The sequence below is a fragment of the Capsicum annuum genome, chromosome 9 (genome assembly GCF_002878395.1).
Source record: "Capsicum annuum cultivar UCD-10X-F1 chromosome 9, UCD10Xv1.1, whole genome shotgun sequence".
Taxonomy (NCBI): domain Eukaryota; kingdom Viridiplantae; phylum Streptophyta; class Magnoliopsida; order Solanales; family Solanaceae; genus Capsicum; species Capsicum annuum.
In genome coordinates this window covers 213,647,029-213,668,185 of record NC_061119.1, presented here as the reverse complement: position 1 = coordinate 213,668,185, position 21,157 = coordinate 213,647,029, and the positions used below count along the sequence as shown (strand labels likewise).

The following is a 21,157-nucleotide window of genomic DNA, read 5'->3' as shown; positions in this document are numbered from 1 at the left end:
TAATGGTTTGATTTTCGGTTTAACCGATAAGAAAATACTCATAAAATAGAAATAGTAGTAACAAACATGAAAAGAATCGAATCTTAGTTGCAACCAAAAATCCTACATGATGTATTATATATATATATATATATATATTTTATTGGGTTATTGATTTACCCAATAACCTAATAAGAAAGAATCAAACTGAATCAATAATCCAATTATCGATTCGATTTATCATTAGCACACCCCTAACGGAACGACCCCTAGTTGGCATCCTAATGATATCCAGCTATGAAAAGAAATAGACCAATCAAATTACCTACCACTCCTCTAGATTAACGTGCACCAATTGCATCAACAACTTTCCATTTTCCCCTTTCATTTCACATTTTCTTTCCCAATAATGACTCGCCTATGACCTGTTCGACGAAATTCCTCAAAGAGAATATATATTGAAAAACCCATTTTCCGAATTCTACCGACACCCTTTGCCCTCTCCATCTCTGTTGTGTTGTTGAAAGAGAGAGAGAGAGAGAGGGGAAAATTTGGAAGAAAAGAAATGCAGAGGACAAAGGATCAACGGTCAAGATCTTCAAGACCGATAACGATTCATGGGTTAGCGCAATCTGGAGATGTTGTTGCGTTTAAAAAGTTGCTTAATGATAACCCATCTCTTCTTAATGAACGTAACCCTGTTGTAAGATCTCTTTTTTTTGTATCTCTATGTATATGGTTTTATGTGTTTAGTTTCAAGATTTTGTTGGTTTTTTCATAATGATATTATTGCAAGAATTGAACTTGAGTCTTCCTTAAATGGAAGGTTTTTGGGTTTGAGTTAGGCGCAAGATCCATGTTTTAAAACTCCCACATTGGTTAATTGTGGAGCTGATGTGGGGTTTATATAGTGTTGAGTTAGGCGCAAGATCCATTCTTTGAAACTCCACATTGGTTAATTGGGGAGCTGATGTGGGGTTTATTTAGTGTTGAGTTAGGTGGAAGATCCATTCTTTGAAACTCCCACATTGGTTAATTGGGGAGCCGATGTGGGGTTTATATAGCGTTGAGTTCTCCCACATCAATAGGTAGCTTTTTGGGGTGTGGTTATTGTAAGGTTGTATCAATGTATCAGAATCAGAATCAGTGAATCATCTATCACGCTCCGTTCATAGTGTTAAGCGGAGCATTGGGGTCTGTTATGATATTATTGGAAGAAATGAGACTTGAGTAACTCATTGGTTATTAGGGAGTTGATGTGGGGTTTATACACTGTTGGGTTCTCCTGGATCAATAGGTAGTTTTTGGGGTGTTTTTTTCTAATGTTGTATCAATGGTATCAAGAGTCACCCATAATCCTCGGTGCATGGCGTTCAACAGAGCGTAGTGGTTTGTTATGATATTATTGCAAGAAATGAGGAGTAACTCATTGGTTAATTGGGCAGCTGATTTGGGGTTTATATAGCGTTGGGTTATCCTAGATCAATTGGTAGTTTTTGCGGTGTGGTTTTTTTAAGTTTGTATCAATGGTATCATAGTGTTAAGTGGAGCGTGGTGGTTTGTTTTGATATTATTGCAAGAAATGAGACTTGATTAACTTATTGGTTAAAAGTGGAGTTGATGTGGGGTTTATATAGCGTTGGGTTCTCCTGGATCAAATGTTAGTTTTTGGGATGTGGTTTTTTTATGGTTGAATCAATGGTGTTGGAGTCATCCATCACCCTCCGTTCATAGTGTTAAGCGGAGTGTGGTGGTTTGTTATGATATTATTGAATGAAATGAGACTTGAGTAACTCGTTTGTTAATTGGGGAGCTGATGTGGGGTTTATGTAGCGTTGGGTTATCTTAGATCAATAGGTAGTTTTTGGGGTGTGGTTTTTTTAAGGTTGTATCAATGGTATCATTGTGTTAAGCGGAGCGTGGTGGTTTGTTATGATATTATTGCAAGAAATTAGACTTGATTAACTTATTGGTTAAAAGCGGAGTTGCTGTGGGGTTTATATACCATTGGGTTCTCCTGGATCAATAGGTAGTTTTTGGGATGTGGTTTTTTAAGGTTGAATCAAAGGTGTCGGAGTCACCCATCACCCTCCGTTCATAGTGTTAAGCAGAGTGTGGTGGTTTGTTATGATATTATTGAAAGAAATGAGACTTGAGTAACTCGTTGGCTAATTGGGGAGCTGATGCGGGGTTTATGTAGTGTTGGGTCCTCCTAGATCAATTGGTAGTTTTTGGGGTGTTTTTTTAATGTTGTATCAATGGTATCAAGAGTCACCCATCACCCTCGGTGCATGGCGTTCGGCAGAGCGTAGTGGTTTGTTATGATACTATTGCAAGAAATGAGACTTGAGCAACTCATTGGTTAAACGGAGAGCTGATGTGTGATTTATAGAGCATTGGGTTCTCCTAGATCAATTGCTGCGTGGTCTTCTCAAGGTTGTATTAGTGGTATCAAGAGTCATCCACCGCCCTCTGTGCCAATTGTGTCATGGATGGTGATGTTGGTATGGTAGTTTAGCACACAACTGTCAATGATGACACATGTGGAGCTTGATGGTTTGTTATAATATTATTGCAAGGAATAGGACTCAAGAAGTGTTATATGGATGCAATCTTTTTCATTTCTTGCATTTCCATAAAGGGTTTGTCTTCACACCTTGAACCATAAAGGTGATTTCTTGGGGATAGAGTTTGCCGATCCAGTACCTGTGCTGGCGGGAGTAGCAGGTGTGCCTTAAACCTCTCTCTTATAAAAGAACATTTTTTTGTGAAACCTTAGCACGTGAAACCATAGGAACATGGCCTTTCTTCTTTGCAAAAAAGCCGGGAACTTAGTGGAGGTGTACAAGTTTGTTCTGACACCATGATTATAGTAGGAAAAAAATACATTTTTCTGTTTTTATATATATATATATATATATATATATAGGGAAGCCTGCAAAGCATCTGGCTTTAGCACGGCTAGGCGAGCACGGCTAGTGGAATGGCCCCCCAGGGGTGTGATGTAGACAACCTATGCTAAAGCAGCCCGGTGCACAAAGCATCCCGCATTAGCACAACCTCTTCAAGGGATGTGATGTAGATAATCTATCCTAATGCAGCCCGGTGCACAAAGAAGCCAATTCTGCACAAAGAAAATGTGTATCAAGGAACACCTTAGTTATATAGTAATGCGAATTTGAATACCGTGTCTTCTGAGTAAATTCCTGTTTGCCAAGCTAGAATTATGTTCTAGAAATTCTCTGGGTTATGCTTTATGTATGCAATTGGGAGCTTCAACCCCAGAGTTTTGGGGAAAGATTAATAGTGATAACAATGAATATAAAGAGGTCACATATTAAGCTTAAAACATTTGAACAACAAGAATATCCTTATGCATCTTCCACTTTATTGGCTATTAAGAAAATAGGAAGATGCATGAGGATATCCTTATCATTCAAATGTTGTTCGTTAGGCTAATGTATGTTCAAGTTTAAGTTTGATTATGGCTTGTGATGGCCCCCGACCTGATTATGTCTATTCATATGCACAGCCGTACACAAAAAGTTTTTTCTCTTATGCTACATAATAGCGCAGCTGCTTTGGTAACTGGATGCAATGAAGGTTAACTCAATTTTTACTTGGTTACCAGTATAATAGAGTAAAGTGTACAATGCAAGTGTAGTTTGTAGCTTCAGGTACGGGATATCATGGTCAAAAGCTGATATATAGCTTCTTATTTGAGTTGTGTCCGGCCGTTGTTGTTTCATGATGTTGATGTTTACTTAGATATGAAGACAACATTGAGGCTAATATAATTAGTCGCTGGGATTATGATGTCTTTGATCTTTCTTGCTTTCAAGTTTCCTTGGGAAGTTCCTAGAGGGAGGGAATCAAACAGTAAACTGGTAGTTTTATAAAGTTTGAAAGAGTTGGCTACTGATCATGTTTACCTGGTCACAGTCTTGTGAAAGCTAGACAATATGATTGCTTGTGAAAAGTATTTTCTTTATATTTTTTGCTACTTTTCTGGACACAGATGGTGCAGACGCCTCTTCATGTTGCTGCTGGTTATGACAATGTCGAAATACTCAAGTTTTTGCTCAGTTGGCCGGGCACAGAGCAGGTGGAGCTTGAAGCCAAGAACATGGTACGTGAAAGAATCTACCAATTGCATACAGTTGCATATTCTTTTGGAGCTGACTGGACTTTATCGCTCTTTTAGCTTCTTGCTTTCTTGTTTTTTGGGGTTAATATTCTCTGTATTGCAGTATGGGGAGACACCATTGCACATGGCAGCCAAGAACGGTTGTAATGAAGCAGCAAAGATGCTTCTTGCTCATGGTGCTCTTGTTGAAGCCAGAGCCAATGTATGTGTGTTTACTGCTTCAGTTGTTATTGGACCATGAGCACGTGCTTCTCAATTTGTTCTAATTTTCGTTTTCATGTGGATTTTGCAGAATGGGATGACTCCGCTGCACCTTGCTGTTTGGCACTCACTACGAGCCGAAGACTATTCAGCAGTAAAGACATTGTTGGAGTATAACGCGGATTGTAGTGCTGAAGACAATGTACGATAGACTCCATTTATTCAAAAAGACCATGTTCCTTTTCTGGTCATTGCTAATTATGTAATATATGACGTGCAGGAGGGCATGACTCCTATAAATCATCTCTCTCAAGGCCCCGGAAATGAAAAATTGCGCGAACTGCTCCATGGGTATCTTGAAGAACAAAGAAAACGTAAAGCCATTGAAGCATGCAGCCAAACTAAAGCTAAAATGGATGAACTTGAAAACGAATTATCTAAAATAGTGGGGTTAGACGAACTTAAACTGCAACTCCGCAAATGGGCAAAGGGGATGCTCTTGGATGAGAGGCGTAGGGCCCTAGGGCTTAAAGTCGGTGCAAGAAGACCACCCCATATGGCTTTCCTTGGAAACCCCGGAACAGGTAATCAAGTCTATATTGCAATTTATGCGGAAAACATCTTTAGTGATATGTTCTAAGTCATCAATCATCAGATTTTCAACTATTTGTTCTAATACTGCACGGTACGATATTTCACCTGGACTTTTCAAAGGAAAGGGTGGCATACGATTAAAAAAAAGCAAAAAGATGAGATGAAAAACTTATAGAAATAAAGGACATACCTTGTAGCTCCTGGTATGCCAGCAATACTGTAGAATGTAGGGTGTGTTTCACCTTCTTTTTACCTATTGATATATGTGTTGCTATTTGCGAACTTATGTGTTTGATAGAGATATCTTGTGGGTTGGTTTATTTGATTGTTGTGATGGTACTATTACAGGAAAAACTATGGTTGCTCGAATTCTTGGAAAATTACTTCATATGGTTGGGATTCTTCCTACTGACAAGGTGACAGAGGTGCAGAGAACAGATCTGGTTGGTGAATTTGTTGGTCATACAGGGCCAAAGACGAGGAGAAAGGTAAGCTAAGCTTTCTGCAACTCTGAAGTCTTTTCATATTTTCAATAAATATTTTGTCTTCTAGGTCACCAAGTCTTGATCAAATATGCAGATCCAAGAAGCTGAAGGGGGGATTCTTTTTGTTGATGAAGCCTATCGATTAATACCTATGCAGAAGTCGGATGACAAGGACTATGGTTTGGAAGCGCTAGAGGAGATAATGTCTGTTATGGACAGCGGGAAAATTGTAGTAATTTTTGCAGGTTACAGTGAACCAATGAAGCGCGTGATCACTTCTAATGAAGGTTTCTGTAGAAGAGTAACAAAGTTTTTCCATTTCGACAACTTTAGCTCTGAAGACCTTGCGAAGATTCTTCATCTTAAAATGACCAGTCAAGCTGATCGTAGCTTGCTATATGGATTTAAGCTGCATCCTTCATGTACCGCTGATGCAGTTGCATCACTTTTCAAGGAAGAAACCACTGAAAAACAGCGCAAGGAGATGAACGGAGGTCTAGTTGACCCATTGCTAGTTAATGCAAGAGAGAATTTGGATCTGCGACTCAGTTTTGACTGTATAGACTCAGACGAACTACTAACGATTTCTCTAGAGGATTTAAAAGCTGGTCTTCAATTGTTATCGCAAACAGGAGCAGCTTAGTTGTGACTTCTCTCCAAGCCAAATAGAGCGTGGAGCCAAGAAGTTGCCACAGACCTTGGAACGGATTTTAGCTAGAGGTAGATTACTGCAGGCCTGCAGGTCTGTGTCTGTTCTCCGTGTATACTTCCTCGTGAATTTCTCTCTTCTTTCTTCGCATATTGCAATCTTGTATTAGTTAGTATATTGCATTTAATATCCATTTATAAATTCTTTATTGTACTCAGGAAATTCTTCATGTTGTTTGTTATTAGGTTGGATCAAAATTGTTGTACTGAACTGCTATAAAAGTTGTATCCATGTAATGTTAAGTGACCTCTCTAGTTTTTGGGGTTCCATGTTGTAATTTTCTGCAGTTGATGAGGATAAGCCTTAACTTCATTACTCTGTTTTGTCAAATGAGTTCAAACTTCCATGTGACCAGGAGGTCACGGGTTCAAGCTTTGGAAACAGCCTTTGGCAAAAATGTCTGGTAAGGCTGCGTACAATACACCCTTATGGTGAAGCCTTTCCTTGGCCCCTGCGCATAGCGGGAGGAGCTTTAGTGCACCGGGCTGCCCCTTTTGTAGTTCAAACTTCATTGGCTTTTTTTTCAGTCATTGCCTTCAATCTCTTATATTTATAGAGAGTTAATTCTTAGGCACCTACAAGTTTCATCACTAGCTTCTTCACAGTTTCTAAGGGAAGCGAGTGATTGGTAAAGTTGCTGTCATGTGATTAGAAGGTGGTCACGGTGACTTTTAGACAAACAACAATAAACCCAGTACATTCCCAGTTAATCGTCCTCATATTTTGTCATTCGTTTGTCACCTTTGAGGTAGTGATATGAACTATGGACCGTGCACACTTACAAAAAGAAAAGCTTGGTCTTAAAAGATGAAATGTCATAGATATATCCTTATGAAAAATGAAATTTTAAGAATTATGATCTTGTAGTTAATTACTTTGAAATTGTAATATGGAATATGTTGTTATTATGACTATAAGCATAAACAACAATATACTAGTATAATTTTCTAAGCGGTCTTTGATAATTGAGGAGGATAATGTGTACGTAATTTTATTCTTACTTTGAGAAAGTAAAAAAAGCTTGTTTGTAATAGACCGTTGACTCAAGCAAAAGTATATAAAAAAACAAGCGTTTAAAGCTAATACTTCGCACTAACAAAGAAGTCATGATGAAGACACCGAAGATAAAAGAATAGTAGCAACAACAAATAACATGACAATTGAAACAAAGGAAAAAATAGTAACAATAAAATCAAAGAATAAGCTACTAAGAGAGTTAAAATAACAATACTTACAAGGAACTAGAAAATGCTCAACTAACCTGTTATTAAAGATAAAATTAACTTTTTTTTTTTTCAAAAATAGTTTTCAAATAAAAAAAAAAGACAGTCTAATACATTAAAGCTTCCGCTACGTACATGATCTGAAAAAAAAAAATCGGACCATAAGAATCTATTATAAGCAGTCGTACCCTATATTTCTATCAAACATTATTTTCATGGCTTGAACTCATGGTCTCTTAGTCGCACAAAGTTCTCAAATTTAACAACATATCCAGTATATTCCCACCAAATAATGTCTGAGGAGGGTAAGTGTACGCAGTTCATAGAGGCGGTCAGTCAACTCCAGCTGTCGCTCCACCATTTGCTACAAGAACTTTCAAGGCACGCTCACAAACCCAGCAACTTTCGGGCGAGGGAGCAAAGTGGAAGCCACAACGGATGCTGAAGTAGAACCCGACGCTCACACTCAGCCTCTCAACAGACTCAACCAAATTAGACAGCCCCTCGAAGTGGGTCGTACCAGAAAAGTAGGTGGTTGTGCTCGAGGTAACGCGATCGGGTTGGCTGCGTCCTTAATCATGGTCCACCTCTAGCACTAAATCAAACGTGAGATGGAGGAACTGTTTTCAATATACCCCGACTCAAGATAAAGTAATAGTAAAAATATAAAACACAATAAAAATTATTACACTCGATAATACCATAAACAACACTCACCAGTTAATAAGTTCTCAAATTCAAAAATAAAAATAAAAATTGGTATATTCTTATTCAGACTTACAATTTCGAAATTACTTGGCGTGCACAATAGCCACAACCCAAACCAGAAAGCAACGGAACTAACAGATTTTTTTTTTTTTTCCCTCTTTAGTACTAATAAACAATACATTTTCCCTCTCTCTCTCTCTCTCCATTTCTCTTCACCATATCTTCTTCTTCTTCTTAGAGAGAGAAACTATGGTTCCTCGCTCTCTCTCTCTACTCTCTTCAGCCTCATCTCCATCATCATTCCCTCCAAATTTCACCGCCGATTCACCTTCTCCGGCGCCGTTTTCCTTCCGGCGAGTTCCTCGGTTTCCGTGCCTCAATGTCTTCTCCTCTTCATCATCGTCGAAGCAACAATTATTCATCGATAATAATGATTCGCCGGAGCAATTTTTGAAGAACAATTCGATTGCGGATTTTATGAGGTTTAAAAAAGGAAGGAGTAATGCAGCTGAATTGCAAACTGCTGTTGTTACTTATAGAAAGAAGTTTCCTTGGTCGATTCTTCAGCCTTTTCTCCAGGTTCAAAATTCTCTCACTTAACTTACAGAATTTGTGAGTGTTTTACTAGGTGTATTCCATTTAGACACTCGGAACTAAGTTTGGTTTCAATTGAACACAGTCAAAATCTTAATAAAGTGTTACAATTAGACATTTTTGGTTCAAATTTTAGGAAATTTCATTCGTCTACCGGTAGTTTAGTTAACCACATAGAATATATCATTTCCTATAACTATATGCATTCGCCTAAATAAGTCATAAAATTCGAGACATTTCTATTTGAGATTAGTGCGTTAAATTGTTTTACTTCCGGCGAATTCCTTGTTTTCCGAGCCTCAATGTTCTTCATCGTTGTTATCGTAGCAGTTTATGATTGATAAGTCGCCGGAGCAATTTATGATGAATAATTCGATTGTCGATTTTATGAGGTTTAAAAAAGGAAATAGTAGTAATTCGTGCGATGATGATGATGATGATGATAGAGGAGTTAGTAGTACAGCTGAATTACAAACTGTTGTTGTTACTTATAGAAAGAAGTTCCCTTGGTCTCTTCTTCAACCTTTTCTCCACGTTTAAACTTGTGACCTTATCAGGATAGTTTATTTAGATATTTGAACGAAAGTGCTATGTAAATTGAATAAGTCAAACTCCTAATAAAGTGTTCCAATTAGATGGTTTCGGTTCAAATTTTGGAACTTCCTTTTTTGGGTGTTGTCATTCATGTATTAGTGTGTGTGTGTTGTTGTTCGTCTATTAGTGTCTGTATAAATGTGTCATTTAGACACTTGAACTTGTCACAATATTCCATTTAGACCTCCTAATAAAGTGTTCAGATTAGACACTTGAGCTTGTCACGATATTATATTGAACACCTCAGCTCCTAATAAAGTATTCCAATGAGTCACTTTCAATTCAAATTTTGGAATTCTTTTTTACGTGTGTTCTCATTCGTCTGTTAGGTAATTAAGTTAACTACATAAAACCTGTCATTTAAACACTTGAACTTGTCATGATATTCCATATAGACAATTGAACTAAGCACCGTTTCAATTAAACACCTCATCTCCTTGGATAAAGTGTTTCAATTAAACACTTTTGGTTCAAATTTTGGAATTCTTTTTTGCGCATGTTCTCATTCGTCTTAGATAGTTAAGTTAACCACATAAAAGATGTCATTTTGATTTTAGACGTTTGAAATTGTCGTGATACTCCATATAGACACTTGAACTAAACCCGATTTCAATTGCAACAACAACGACATACCCAGTGTATTCCCACAAAGTGCGGTCTGGGAGGGGTAAAGTGTACGCAGTCCATATCACTACCTCATATGAAGTAGAGACGCTGTTTCCGATAGAACTTAATCCCATTTCAATTAAACTCAAATTTTGGATTTCTTTTTGTGTGTGTTCTCATTCATCTATTACTAGGTTGTTAAGTTAACCACATAAAATATATTATTTCCTATTACTAGGTTGTTAAGTTAATCACATAAAATATATTATTTCGTATTGCTATATGCAATCACCCCAATAACCTGTAAAATCCCAGGCATTTTCTATATGAGTTTGATGCGTATAATTAAAAGGAGACATATTTCATTTTATGTGGTTAACTTAGCTATCTAATAGACGAATGGAAACTTGCGCGAAAGTTTTTTTCCTTTTTTTAAATTGAATTGGAAGGTGCCTAATTGGAGCACTTTACTAGCTGTTGAGGTGTTCAATTGGAACAAAGCTTATTTCAAGTTTCTAAATGGAATATTCTGACAGGTTTAAGGGGCTGACTGTGTAAACACATAGGTTTACATTGGACTTAGATTTGTGAAATGATTCATTATTTTGCTACATTGTGGGAGTTCATCTTCTGAAGTTTGATTGTGATTCCAAAATTCTCATTGTGTAGGTTGATTTGGTATCGACAATACATATTGCTGATAAAGAGTAAGTTCAGTCTCTCCGAATTCAGAAAAATGTTATGGAGCTTGATATTATGTTGGTAGGAAGTGAGATCATTTCTGTTATTTGCTTTACTATAGAGTTCTAGATTGATTAAATATGAATTCATCATCAATGAGTTGAAGAAGTTAAGAATTATCTTGTCTTGTGATGGTTACAGTTGAACGTGGTAGCATCTATGTTTTCTGTGAAAGTGAATCACCAAATAAGATAGCAGCTTTTTGTAAAGGTTGATGCATGAGACATATGTGAGGATTGAAATGCATATGATAAACAACTAGTTATAAGGCTGCATAACATAATTTGTACTAATGAGAAGTAATTGATTGGATAATGTTGGACATTTCTGTGGTTACTCTCAAATGGTAATGGATAGTATCCATGTCAAAGTGGTAACTCTGTTCCCCTATATATTTTTATTTTTGCTATGCCTTTAATAACTGTAATACGGAGGTGAAATTGTGAAGAGTCTGTTGTTAAATCTACTTGTCTTGTCGTTTGATCATTTGGTGAAGTGAGTGCAAAAGCTGCCCATATTCCCGTTTTATGATTGTTGTTTAGATAACAAAGAAGCCATGTCTTGAGCTACACAGAAACATCAACGACGTCTCAATCCCAAGTTCGTTTGAGTCGACTGTATGAATCCTCACTATACATTTTGCTCAGTCATTCTCGAACGTACAAATATCAAATAAGATTAGAAAGACTCTTAGCAAACATTGAATTTAACTTAAAGTTACCAACATTACTAAACCTTAACTCCGACTAGTTGCTAGGTCGTCATGAATTTTAAGGGAAAGGAAACTTGTTTCTATCTGCTTTTAGGTCTATCTCATCCCCTTTTAATACGTTCAGCTATTGTGGCTTTACCACTGTGAACGGATGCATTTGAATATCTACATAGGACATGACAAAACCATCTTAGTCAACATTCTCTACATCTGAGAGAGCTCTGCTTTATGTTCTATTGTTCAAAAGGAGTTTTTCCTCTTCCTCTTTGTACATTAGATCCCGTTGTGTAGGGAATCAGATATCAGATTTATTGGGACCTTAAAGAAGAATGGCTAGTTACAACTACAACTATTCATACTGGGTATTTTTCCCTACTTATCTTTTTCCTTAAAATATCTTCTCAAACAAGCATACACAGAAGAGCTCTGCTTTACATTCTATTGAAATTTATCTGAAAGGAGATTTTCGCTTCCTCTTCCTACATTAGATCCTTAAATGTAGGAAATCGGATATCAAATTTAATGGGGCCTTGAAGAAGGATGGCTAGTTACAACTACAACTATTCTTACTTTGAACTGCATCCTACTTGTCTTTGTCCTTCTACTTAGATATTTGGATGTTTCTGAAGAATATATATGCTCTTTGTACCTATCTCTGAATGTGAGTGTTTCTAATCTTGTCTAATTTGGCGACTCCACACGTCCATCTTAACATATGCATTTCTCAACACTCATCTTGTGGATATGTTGGACCTTAGAGGTCCATCATTTACTACCATATAACATTACTGGTCTTAAAAAAGTTCTATAGAAATTGCCTTCCATTTTAGTATCTATCCTCGTATGGAATAGCACTCCAGTAGTACTCACCTTACGAAGAAAAAGTTACTCTATTAACACTTCTTCCATTTCAACTTCCCTGTGTTAATTTTCTGTGCCACGTCTTTCATCGATTGTACCATTCTGTTGGAACATCAAATCTAGACATCAGAATTTTTTGCATTTTGGCACTGCAATCTCATATAATCTCATCTCAACTTCACTCTTATGTTGGTGAAAGTTGCATTGTATATATTCTTTTTCACTTATACTTATTCTAAAACTCCTGTTTTTTGGAGTGCTCTTTCGTTGTTTGGGCGTTTGGCCAATGCCCTCGCTAAGTTTCGCCATTGGCACATACTGTCTGCACAGAGCATACCCACCGAACATTATCTTGTATGCTGTTAGTTACTTAATCTATTGTTTGGGTAAACTAATATGTACTTTATGCAAAGCCCTGGTGTAAACCCACGGTTATAGCCCATAGGAAACTTCTTTGTATCCTGCCTCTGTTTTCACACTTGTGATGCTCCACCACAATATTATTTGTGACATTATATATTTGATATGGAGTGTTCCTTCTCCAACACACACATTACATTCTTTCGCACTCTATAATTAACTTTCTCGAGGTTGATGAATATCCTGTGCAGATCATTCTCTCTCTGCCTTAAATTTCCATCATTCTTCTTAGTCATGACTTAAAAAAATGGGCAGCCTGCGAAGGGTCCGGGGAAGGGCCCCACCACAAGGGTGTATTGTACGCAACCTTACCTTGCATTTTTGCTAGAGGTTGTTTCCAAGGCCTGAACCTGTAACCTCCTGGTCACATGGCAACAACTTTACCAGTTACTCCAAGGTTCCCTTTCCTTCTTAGTCATGAGAGCTCTTGTCAAATTGAAAATCATCCTTTCCTTGTTATAGATGTAAATCATGAATTGCTAATGTCTTCCACTAAAATTCCTAGTCGCATGAGGTCCCTGCTGTTAGAATAAGTATGTTCCCGAAGAGTTGTTTTATTGGTATTCCCTGTGTTGCAATTTCCTCATACTTTCTAACTTCTTGAACCAATAGTTTTTCATTTCATTGTTTCCACGCAAAACTGTGGTTAGCAGTTTGCTAACTAGTGTCAATTGAAGAATCATCCAAAGTTCAGTTGCTGTTAACTATATCAAAAGATTACAGTGCATTTAACTTTGTGGCTACTATTCCATGATCTGTCTACAACAACAACAACAACATACCCAGTGTATTCCCATATAGTGGGGTTTGGGGAGGGTAGAGTGTACGCAGACCATACCACTACCTCAGATGAAATAGAGAGGCTGTTTCTGATAGACCCCCGGTTTAGGACCGATAGCAGTATAACAAATACAAAATATAAATACATATAAACTTTGTACAAGATGCAAAATAAACTAACACCACTAGCCATAGGATAATATTATTGCCACAAGATAGTATTAAAAACTATCTATCCGAAACCATACTCAACACTCAACACCACGAACAAGAAACTTCAGACACAAATAAAGAACGCTCCCCTATTGGTACGGACACACTCTCATCCCCTAACCCTCTATCCTAATCCGCGTCCTCCACACCTTCCTATCAAGGGTCATGTCATCCGTTAGCTGTAACTGCTTCATATCATGCCTAATCACCTCCCTTCAATACTTCTTCGGCCTACCTCTACCCCGCCTAAAACCATCCATAGCCAATGTCTCACACCTCCGCACTGGAGCATTAGAGCCCCTCCTCATCACATGCCCGAACCAACGTAACCTTACTTCTCGCATCTTATCCTTCACCGAGGCCACTCCCACCTTCTCCCGAATAATCTCATCCCTTACCCTATCTTTCCTAGTACGACCACACATCCATCGCAACATCCTTCAACTTTTGGATGTGGGAGTTCTTAACTGGCCAACACTCCGCTCCATACAACATAGCCGGCCGGACCGCCACAGCTTCTATCTTGATTCGGTCTCATTATCATGGTTTTTAATTTTTGTCCCATAATGTCTTATCTGATATCTTGATGTGTATCCCTGACGCCTAAGTATGGTCCATGGGAAACATCTTTCTGACCTGCTATTTCTGTATCATTCTATTTTGATCTTGTCTGACAGAACTGTTGAACTTGGATTGATATTGTATTTGCAGGTACTTCGCCGCCCTACAAAAGGAACTTGAACCGTATGATTGCATTCTTTATGAGATGGTAGCCAGTAGAGAAAGTTTAGACGGTAGAAAAAGTTCTATTTCTAGAAGGAAACTAAAAAGTTCAAGATCACGGGGATTTAATATTATAGGATTCATCCAACGGCAGATGGCAAGATTTCTCACCCTTGATTTCCAACTAGATTGTCTTGACTATGAGGGTGAGAATTGGTATCATGCGGATCTTGATTTTGAGACCTTCAAGTTACTCCAGGTACTCTGTGGTAACTCTGCTGCCAAATCCGTTACTAGTTAAATGAATTGCTGAACATTCAGGATGTTCATACACTTGTAGCCTATCTCTCACTTCCCTTGGTATATTTCACATCCATTTGAGCACATGACAGTTGATTTATGTGTATTTTTATGGTATGGATTGAAAGTTGATTTACGTGTTATGTATGTATGGTGCGTCCATGGAATATTATTTATAATTTGTACATCAGACCAACATTTCTAGTTTTCTCTTCTTTTAACGTGCCATTTTTATCTTCTTGTGTAAGTTTTTTCTAGTGCAAGTATATATTAATTCTCTATCTCCATAACCCGATGATCTCACCATGTTATATATAAATTTTTAAGCTTGAAAGAGGCGAGAGCTTCTTCACATTTGCCAGAGATATGACACTTAGATCAACAAAAGCACTTGTGCAACCTGCAATCCCAGATGATCTTGGCCCTTGGAGATCCAAACTTCTATGGGCTTCTCGGGTGCTGCCGATGCCTCTTGTTGGACTTCTTATCATCGGAGGTGTTTGTACAGATGTGAAAAGTCAACCATCTGAATATCCTGAATTAGAAGCCTTGTCCAGACTTGATTTTGGTGCTGCAATGAAGGTCTTCCTGGCAAAGCGACTAACATCTGAGTAAGTGTTTGGCAGTCAAAATTGAGTTTTGGTTTGCTGCTGGCTGGAATATTTTTATTGTTCTCTCTTCTTTATAGATTGAGAATCAAGATATGAGATAAAGAAAGCACCTTAAGTGGAAAAAGAAGATACAATGGGACCCTTTAACAGACACCCCCCTCCCCCCAAAGCACATGTAATTCATGAATACCAGTTTAGATCCTACAGTCTAGGTTTTTGCATCGACGGAAAGGATAATTCTTCAGATAACCGTCTTTGTTCAATTCAATTTTTTTCTTTTAACCTTTTCCTTCTTGTATTTATGTCTGCGAAGTTAGGTGTCTGTTTAGTGTTTACATTTATGTGTTGTTTCGTATCTTCATTTATGATCAAAGCTTCTTTTGTTCATGCTGGGTGCTCCCTCTTTACTTCTACAAAGGTAGTTATGCCTTCCCATTATACATGTAGATTCACACAGGTCACAGCTGATGTAGAGGCGACGTCTGTCATCATCGGAGAGAGAAACAAAGCTGCGTTAGAAGCACTTCAAAGAGCTATGAACGAGGGTCATAATAAGATTGCTATCCTGTATGGTGGTGGGCACATGCCAGATTTGGGACGAAGGCTGCGAGAAGAGTTTGACCTTGTCCCTTCTGACGTACAGTGGATAACTGCCTGGTCCATCAGAAACCGCAACCTAACGACCAGTTCACTTCCTTTGTTGAAACAAATGGCAGAAGTCTCAGGTTGGCCTCTAAATAGATATCAGACTTTAGCTCTGCTAATTTTTTCTTCTGTTCTTGCATTGGATCTTTGGTTTTGGGAACTCTTCTTTGGTACTACAGCCAATTGGGTTTCCCAAATTGCATCAGACATTTCTCAATATGTTCATATGTAAAATTGATGTAATTAAATTTATCAAAACAATTGGGTCAATGAAGCCTTGTGTACATACTTCAGGATTATACAGTTAATTATATTCTAGAACTGTACATTTCTCTTGGATTCTTGCTATTATAAGGTTGTATATCCTTCATTTAACATATGGGACTTGGGTTGTTCATTTGTGTTCTTGAATGTCATGAAAATGTTCCTTTTTTCGTGCGAGTAAAGTCATTAACACCCCTAAACTTGTTTGTCAAACTTACTTTTAGCACTTTAACTTTATGATTAATTATTTACTCCTAAATAACTTTTAAGTGAATTAAATACAATCTTAAAATCATAATTCCAATCTTACAGTGGAGAGTGTATTACGCATGCGGTCATGTCATTGTCACATCAGTGCCACGTCGTTGCCACACCGTCCTCTGTCAAACCCATCCAGCCCACCCCCAACACATAAAAAGTTCAAAGATTCTCATTATAGCTCTGTTATGAACCACCACTGGAATTATCAAGAAGACTCCCTCGACATATTCACAATCGGAATCGATCGACAACAGTTCTCAACTCCAAATCAAAGCTTGGAGAGTGGAGAAATTGGGATTCGATTTGAAAACTTGTGGAAGATTTTAGATTTTCTTTTCCTTCTTACATTTTCTTTGTCTTTTCGATTGCTTTTTTTTTTTTTTGTTTACTTGGATTGCAAATTGAAAAGGGAGGTGGTGGGGTGCAAGGAAGAAAGGAGGGATTGCTTTTTCTTTTTTCCTTTTCTTTTAATGAAATGGGGTTGATGAGGGGGAGAAGAGGGAGTGAGTATGAAATTTAAGGAAGTGATGAAGAGGAAGATGGTTAATTTCAAGCTCGTGAATTAGTAAATTCAACGAATTTACCGAATGAAAATGTAGAAGATTTTGACAAATTCGCTGAATTCTCTAAATTCACAAGCTTGGAATTAACCACCTTCCTCTTCATCATCTCCTTAAATTTCATACCTACTTCCTCTTCCCCCTCATCAATCCCATTTCCTAGTTTTCAAATTGTCGAAGGCAAATATATATATATATATATATATAGTGAGCCATTTTAAGAAAGCAACTCATGCATTTTTACTTTGTTTCCTTTTCCTTTTAATGCCACGTCAGCCTTACGGGTTGAAATTAATTCGATAGAATGTTAAGGGGGTAAATAATTGTCCATGTAGTTTAGAATTTAAAGTAAGTTATGCAGACAAATTCAGCAGTGAAATAATGTCTTTTCTCTTTTCGTTTTCTCACCTAGTGTCTTGTACACATGCTTTGATGCTTGACTAATCCGGATTCACCTGAGAAAATCCCAATGATAGAACGTTTTCCATCAAAAGTGACTTCATTTCTAAGACTCCAACCCGAGACATGTGGTTATGATTGTACTAGAACAACTATTGAAGCAACACCTCGTGGTATAATCGGACACTTTCTCGTGCTATGAGAAGACATTGCAAAGCAATGGTAAGATATGATTAAGAGTTCTCGCAGATATCCCTATTACCAGAAAACCTACAGAAATAGGAATGGAAGAGGAAAAAGAAAGCTTGCGGATTGTATTGCTCGTGTGTCCAAGAGACAAATCCTATTTGAAATGGATGGTGAGAGTTTGTCAAATACTCGACAAGCCGCTACATTAGCGACGTATAAACTATGTTCTACAACCAAGTTTAGTCAGCGGCCGTAATTTCTAAGACTCCAACCCTAGACATATGGTTTAGATTATTTACAAGAACCCTTCAAGTTGCCCATATCCATTGTCTTTGCATGCTAGAATCCTCCAAGAATCCTCCACTACGAGCATCATTCAGCTCTAAATAGTAAACCTTTTTGCTGCTTGGCATCTATTTGTAGTCTATATATACGTACAGCAACTGTATATGGGTAGCCATAGTTCTCTATTTTCAGTAGTCTCATATAAGTTTCATTGTTTTTATATGTCCCTCAACTGTATTCTGTCCATCGTTAATTATAGCTACATTACACGTCATAACTCTATTATACAGGGTAGAGTAGAGCCGAAGTCAAGATTTCAATTAAGGGGGTTCAACACCTACTATAGATACATAAAAATTAATTTTAATTATGCATAAATGGTATATTTTTTCGTCAATCAAAGGGCTGGCTCCGCCCCTGGGGTAGAGGAAGATCGTCACTAGTAATTGCCAGACAGCCATACAGTGGTGAATTAAATATATACCTGTGCCTCGTACAAAATGGCCAAACAAAAATGTATAACCAGCTGTATAAGATGTTGTCTAATAGTAAAAAGGTAACTGGTAAAAGATGTTTTAGTTGGTAAAAATGTGGCATTCACGAGTAAAGTTGCTGTCATGTGATCAGGAGGTCACGGGTTCAAGCCTTGAAAACAACCTTTGGTAGAAATGCAAGATAAGGCTACGTACACTACACCCTTGTGATGGGCCCTTCTTCAAATCCTACGCATAGCGGAAGCTTTAGTACACCAGGCTACTTTTAAGTGCATATCACGAGTTCGTGTCTTCCAACAAACAAGATAGTTAGGTTGAGAAAGATAGAAGTATTAACTATTATCTATCTAGTTTTGAACCTTAGATCACAAATTTTGAAAGTATTTCTTTTTCAAATTTCGTGTTAAGTCAAACTACATCATATAAATTCAGATCGAGAGAGCAGTAGTTAGCTGAAGAATGATTTAGCGATAGACACATCATTACCTAAGTTTCGAATATTGTGTCACTAGCCATCGAGAATTTTTCGAATAAAAATAAGATACTTGAACTGATAAAATTTGGGATAAAAATATTTATCCATATACAAAATATCATTGCTTATGTAACAAAAAGTCGCTTTGGCCGAGTGGTTAAGGCGTGTGCCTGCTAAGTACATGGGGTTTCCCCGCGAGAGTTCGAATCTCTCAGGCGACGAATTTAATTTCTTTTTTATTTGCTCTTTTCAAATAGAGTTTTGCATTTTTATTAAATAATTTTCTTTTTTAAATCATAACGGGGAAGGAATTTATGAGCGTCAAAGTTAATTATTTATATTTATTTGGTGAAATTTATAATACATCTACGAAAATCGAACCAAAATTATTGAATTTAGATGAATCCATATTAGAGTCCACTACCAATTACCAAATGCTAGTATATGATGAATAACATACACTAGAACTATTTATTTTAGAGGAATTTGTTTTTTTAAAGACTAATTCACAGTCTTGAAAAGTCCTCTGGTGACGTCAAGTATATAATATCATCATAGGTTGTGGTACTTCGGTCGAGTGGTAAGCAATATGTTTCTATCCTTAATCAGAAGTATCAGATTTCAATTCTAAATATGAAGAAGTCTTTAATAGAAAGTGTTTTATTTTCGATCTCAAAGTGTAACTTCTCTAGAATAAATTACTCTCTCCGTTTCGAAATAAGTGAATTGTTGGAGTATTTATTGGTGTTTCAAAATAAGTGAATCATTGATTTTTTTTTTTTCAAATTTATCCTTATGATTTGACAACCAATTAACTTTTGAAAAGGTATTACAAGGTCAGCTTTTTCCTTTTAGGGGTAAAAATGAAAAGTTGTGTTAAATTTATGTCTTTAATGTTTTTTTCTTAATCTGTATGTCAAAATTCAACAATTCATTTACTATGAAACGGAGGGAGTAATTTTTATGTGTTATAAGTACAACTTACCTATGCATTTCTTAGTATATAGATATGATGTGATGTACTCCCTCCGTTTTATTTTAGTTGATCCTTATTGACTTAGCACACCCCTTAAAAAATTATTTAATAGAGGTTTATTTTACTAAAATTATTCTATTAATTATGCATTGAAAATATGAATTTGAGTAAATACACTTTGTTTAGGCATTTAATGTTGAGAGTAATGTTGGAAGAACAAAATAAAATCCTCTTGATTTCATCAGAGGGACAACTAAATTAAAACAAATATTTTTAAAAAGATGACCAATTAAAACGAAACGGAGGGAGTATCACAAGTACAAGTTTGAGTCATTAATGTTTTCTTAGCAAAAAAATTTAAAGTTATTTATCATAAATTTTGAGCAAATTGGAGACATATTTCACTGTGACAAGTACTTTTCATAATAGTGTACAAAAAAACAAATGAACACATTCAAATTGTTGTCCTAAAGCTTGTCCAATTACATATATTCAAATTGTATTGGTAAGTCAAAAAGAAATCATTATATAATTAATGTATATAACTTAAATGCTTACATCACCTACATTTAACTATCAAGAGAATTTAACAGTTTATATATAAATGAAAATTATTTTTACTGTATTTATGTGTCATGGGTTACTAAAAGGCATATATTGTCATGTATGATGAAAATTAAATTGGAGTGAGATTTTCATAAAAAGAAAGCTTCACATGTATTCAAATAACTAGCCTAGGGTATGTGCGTTGCGTGTATATTAAATGTTAATTAGTATATGAAAAATTAATAATTGTGTGTACGTTATTTTATTAAGTATAAAATTTTAGAAATATAATATAAAATTTTAAAAATAAAAAAGTGTACTCTCCAAATACTTACTATAAATTTTGTATTGCAAATGATAAATTTTAAATGAAAACAATAACTCAATATAACCAAATGAAATTATGATGATACATACATGGAAAACAATCTGGAGTTGATACGTTCGGCATTGATATTGGTAGAAGACAAAAAGAACTTGAACGTTCACATTAATTCACTTTTTTAAACTTTTAGTCATTTCTTTTCCACGAAAACTCAGCAAAAAACAAAAATGTAAACAAATTACTTTATGAATACTAAATTAACTTTCAAATAATACGTAAATAAAATTATATAGTACTACCTCCAAGTTAAGGGACGGATACATCGTTACTGTGTCGAAAATATTTGAACCCAATACTTTAGATTTATAGCATAAATTGATATGTAAAATCTATTAAAATTACAATAATTAAAAATATATTGGATACTTGTAAAGAATCTTAAATTTGAATTCACTTAAATTTTAAATTTGCTTCTGAATGATTCAGTACAAAGTTTTAATCACTGTAAAAATAAGCCATGCATTGCAACGTGTATAT

At 36.4% G+C, this 21,157-nt stretch overlaps 2 protein-coding genes and 1 non-coding gene across 3 annotated transcripts; all 3 read left to right on the top strand.

The window, feature by feature from the left end:
* The first annotated feature begins 293 nt into the window (after positions 1-293).
* Positions 294-6,392, top strand: LOC107841035 (protein CfxQ). Its single transcript, XM_016685041.2, has 7 exons — positions 294-682; positions 3,998-4,108; positions 4,230-4,328; positions 4,419-4,529; positions 4,608-4,911; positions 5,270-5,409; positions 5,501-6,392. The coding sequence occupies exons 1-7, from the start codon at positions 545-547 to the stop codon at positions 6,047-6,049; spliced, it is 1,452 nt and encodes a 483-aa protein (XP_016540527.1). The 5' UTR covers positions 294-544; the 3' UTR covers positions 6,050-6,392.
* Positions 6,393-8,087: 1,695 nt separating this feature from the next.
* LOC107841036 lies at positions 8,088-16,185 on the top strand. The gene is made up of 5 exons (XM_047396537.1): positions 8,088-8,625; positions 10,510-10,547; positions 14,279-14,549; positions 14,918-15,201; positions 15,649-16,185. Exons 1-5 carry the CDS (start codon positions 8,296-8,298, stop codon positions 16,076-16,078), a joined length of 1,353 nt encoding a protein of 450 aa, XP_047252493.1. The 5' UTR covers positions 8,088-8,295; the 3' UTR covers positions 16,079-16,185.
* Positions 16,186-18,912: 2,727 nt separating this feature from the next.
* On the top strand, positions 18,913-18,994 carry TRNAS-GCU. The gene has a single exon. It is a non-coding gene; the product is annotated as a tRNA-Ser (tRNA).
* The last annotated feature ends 2,163 nt before the right edge of the window (positions 18,995-21,157 follow it).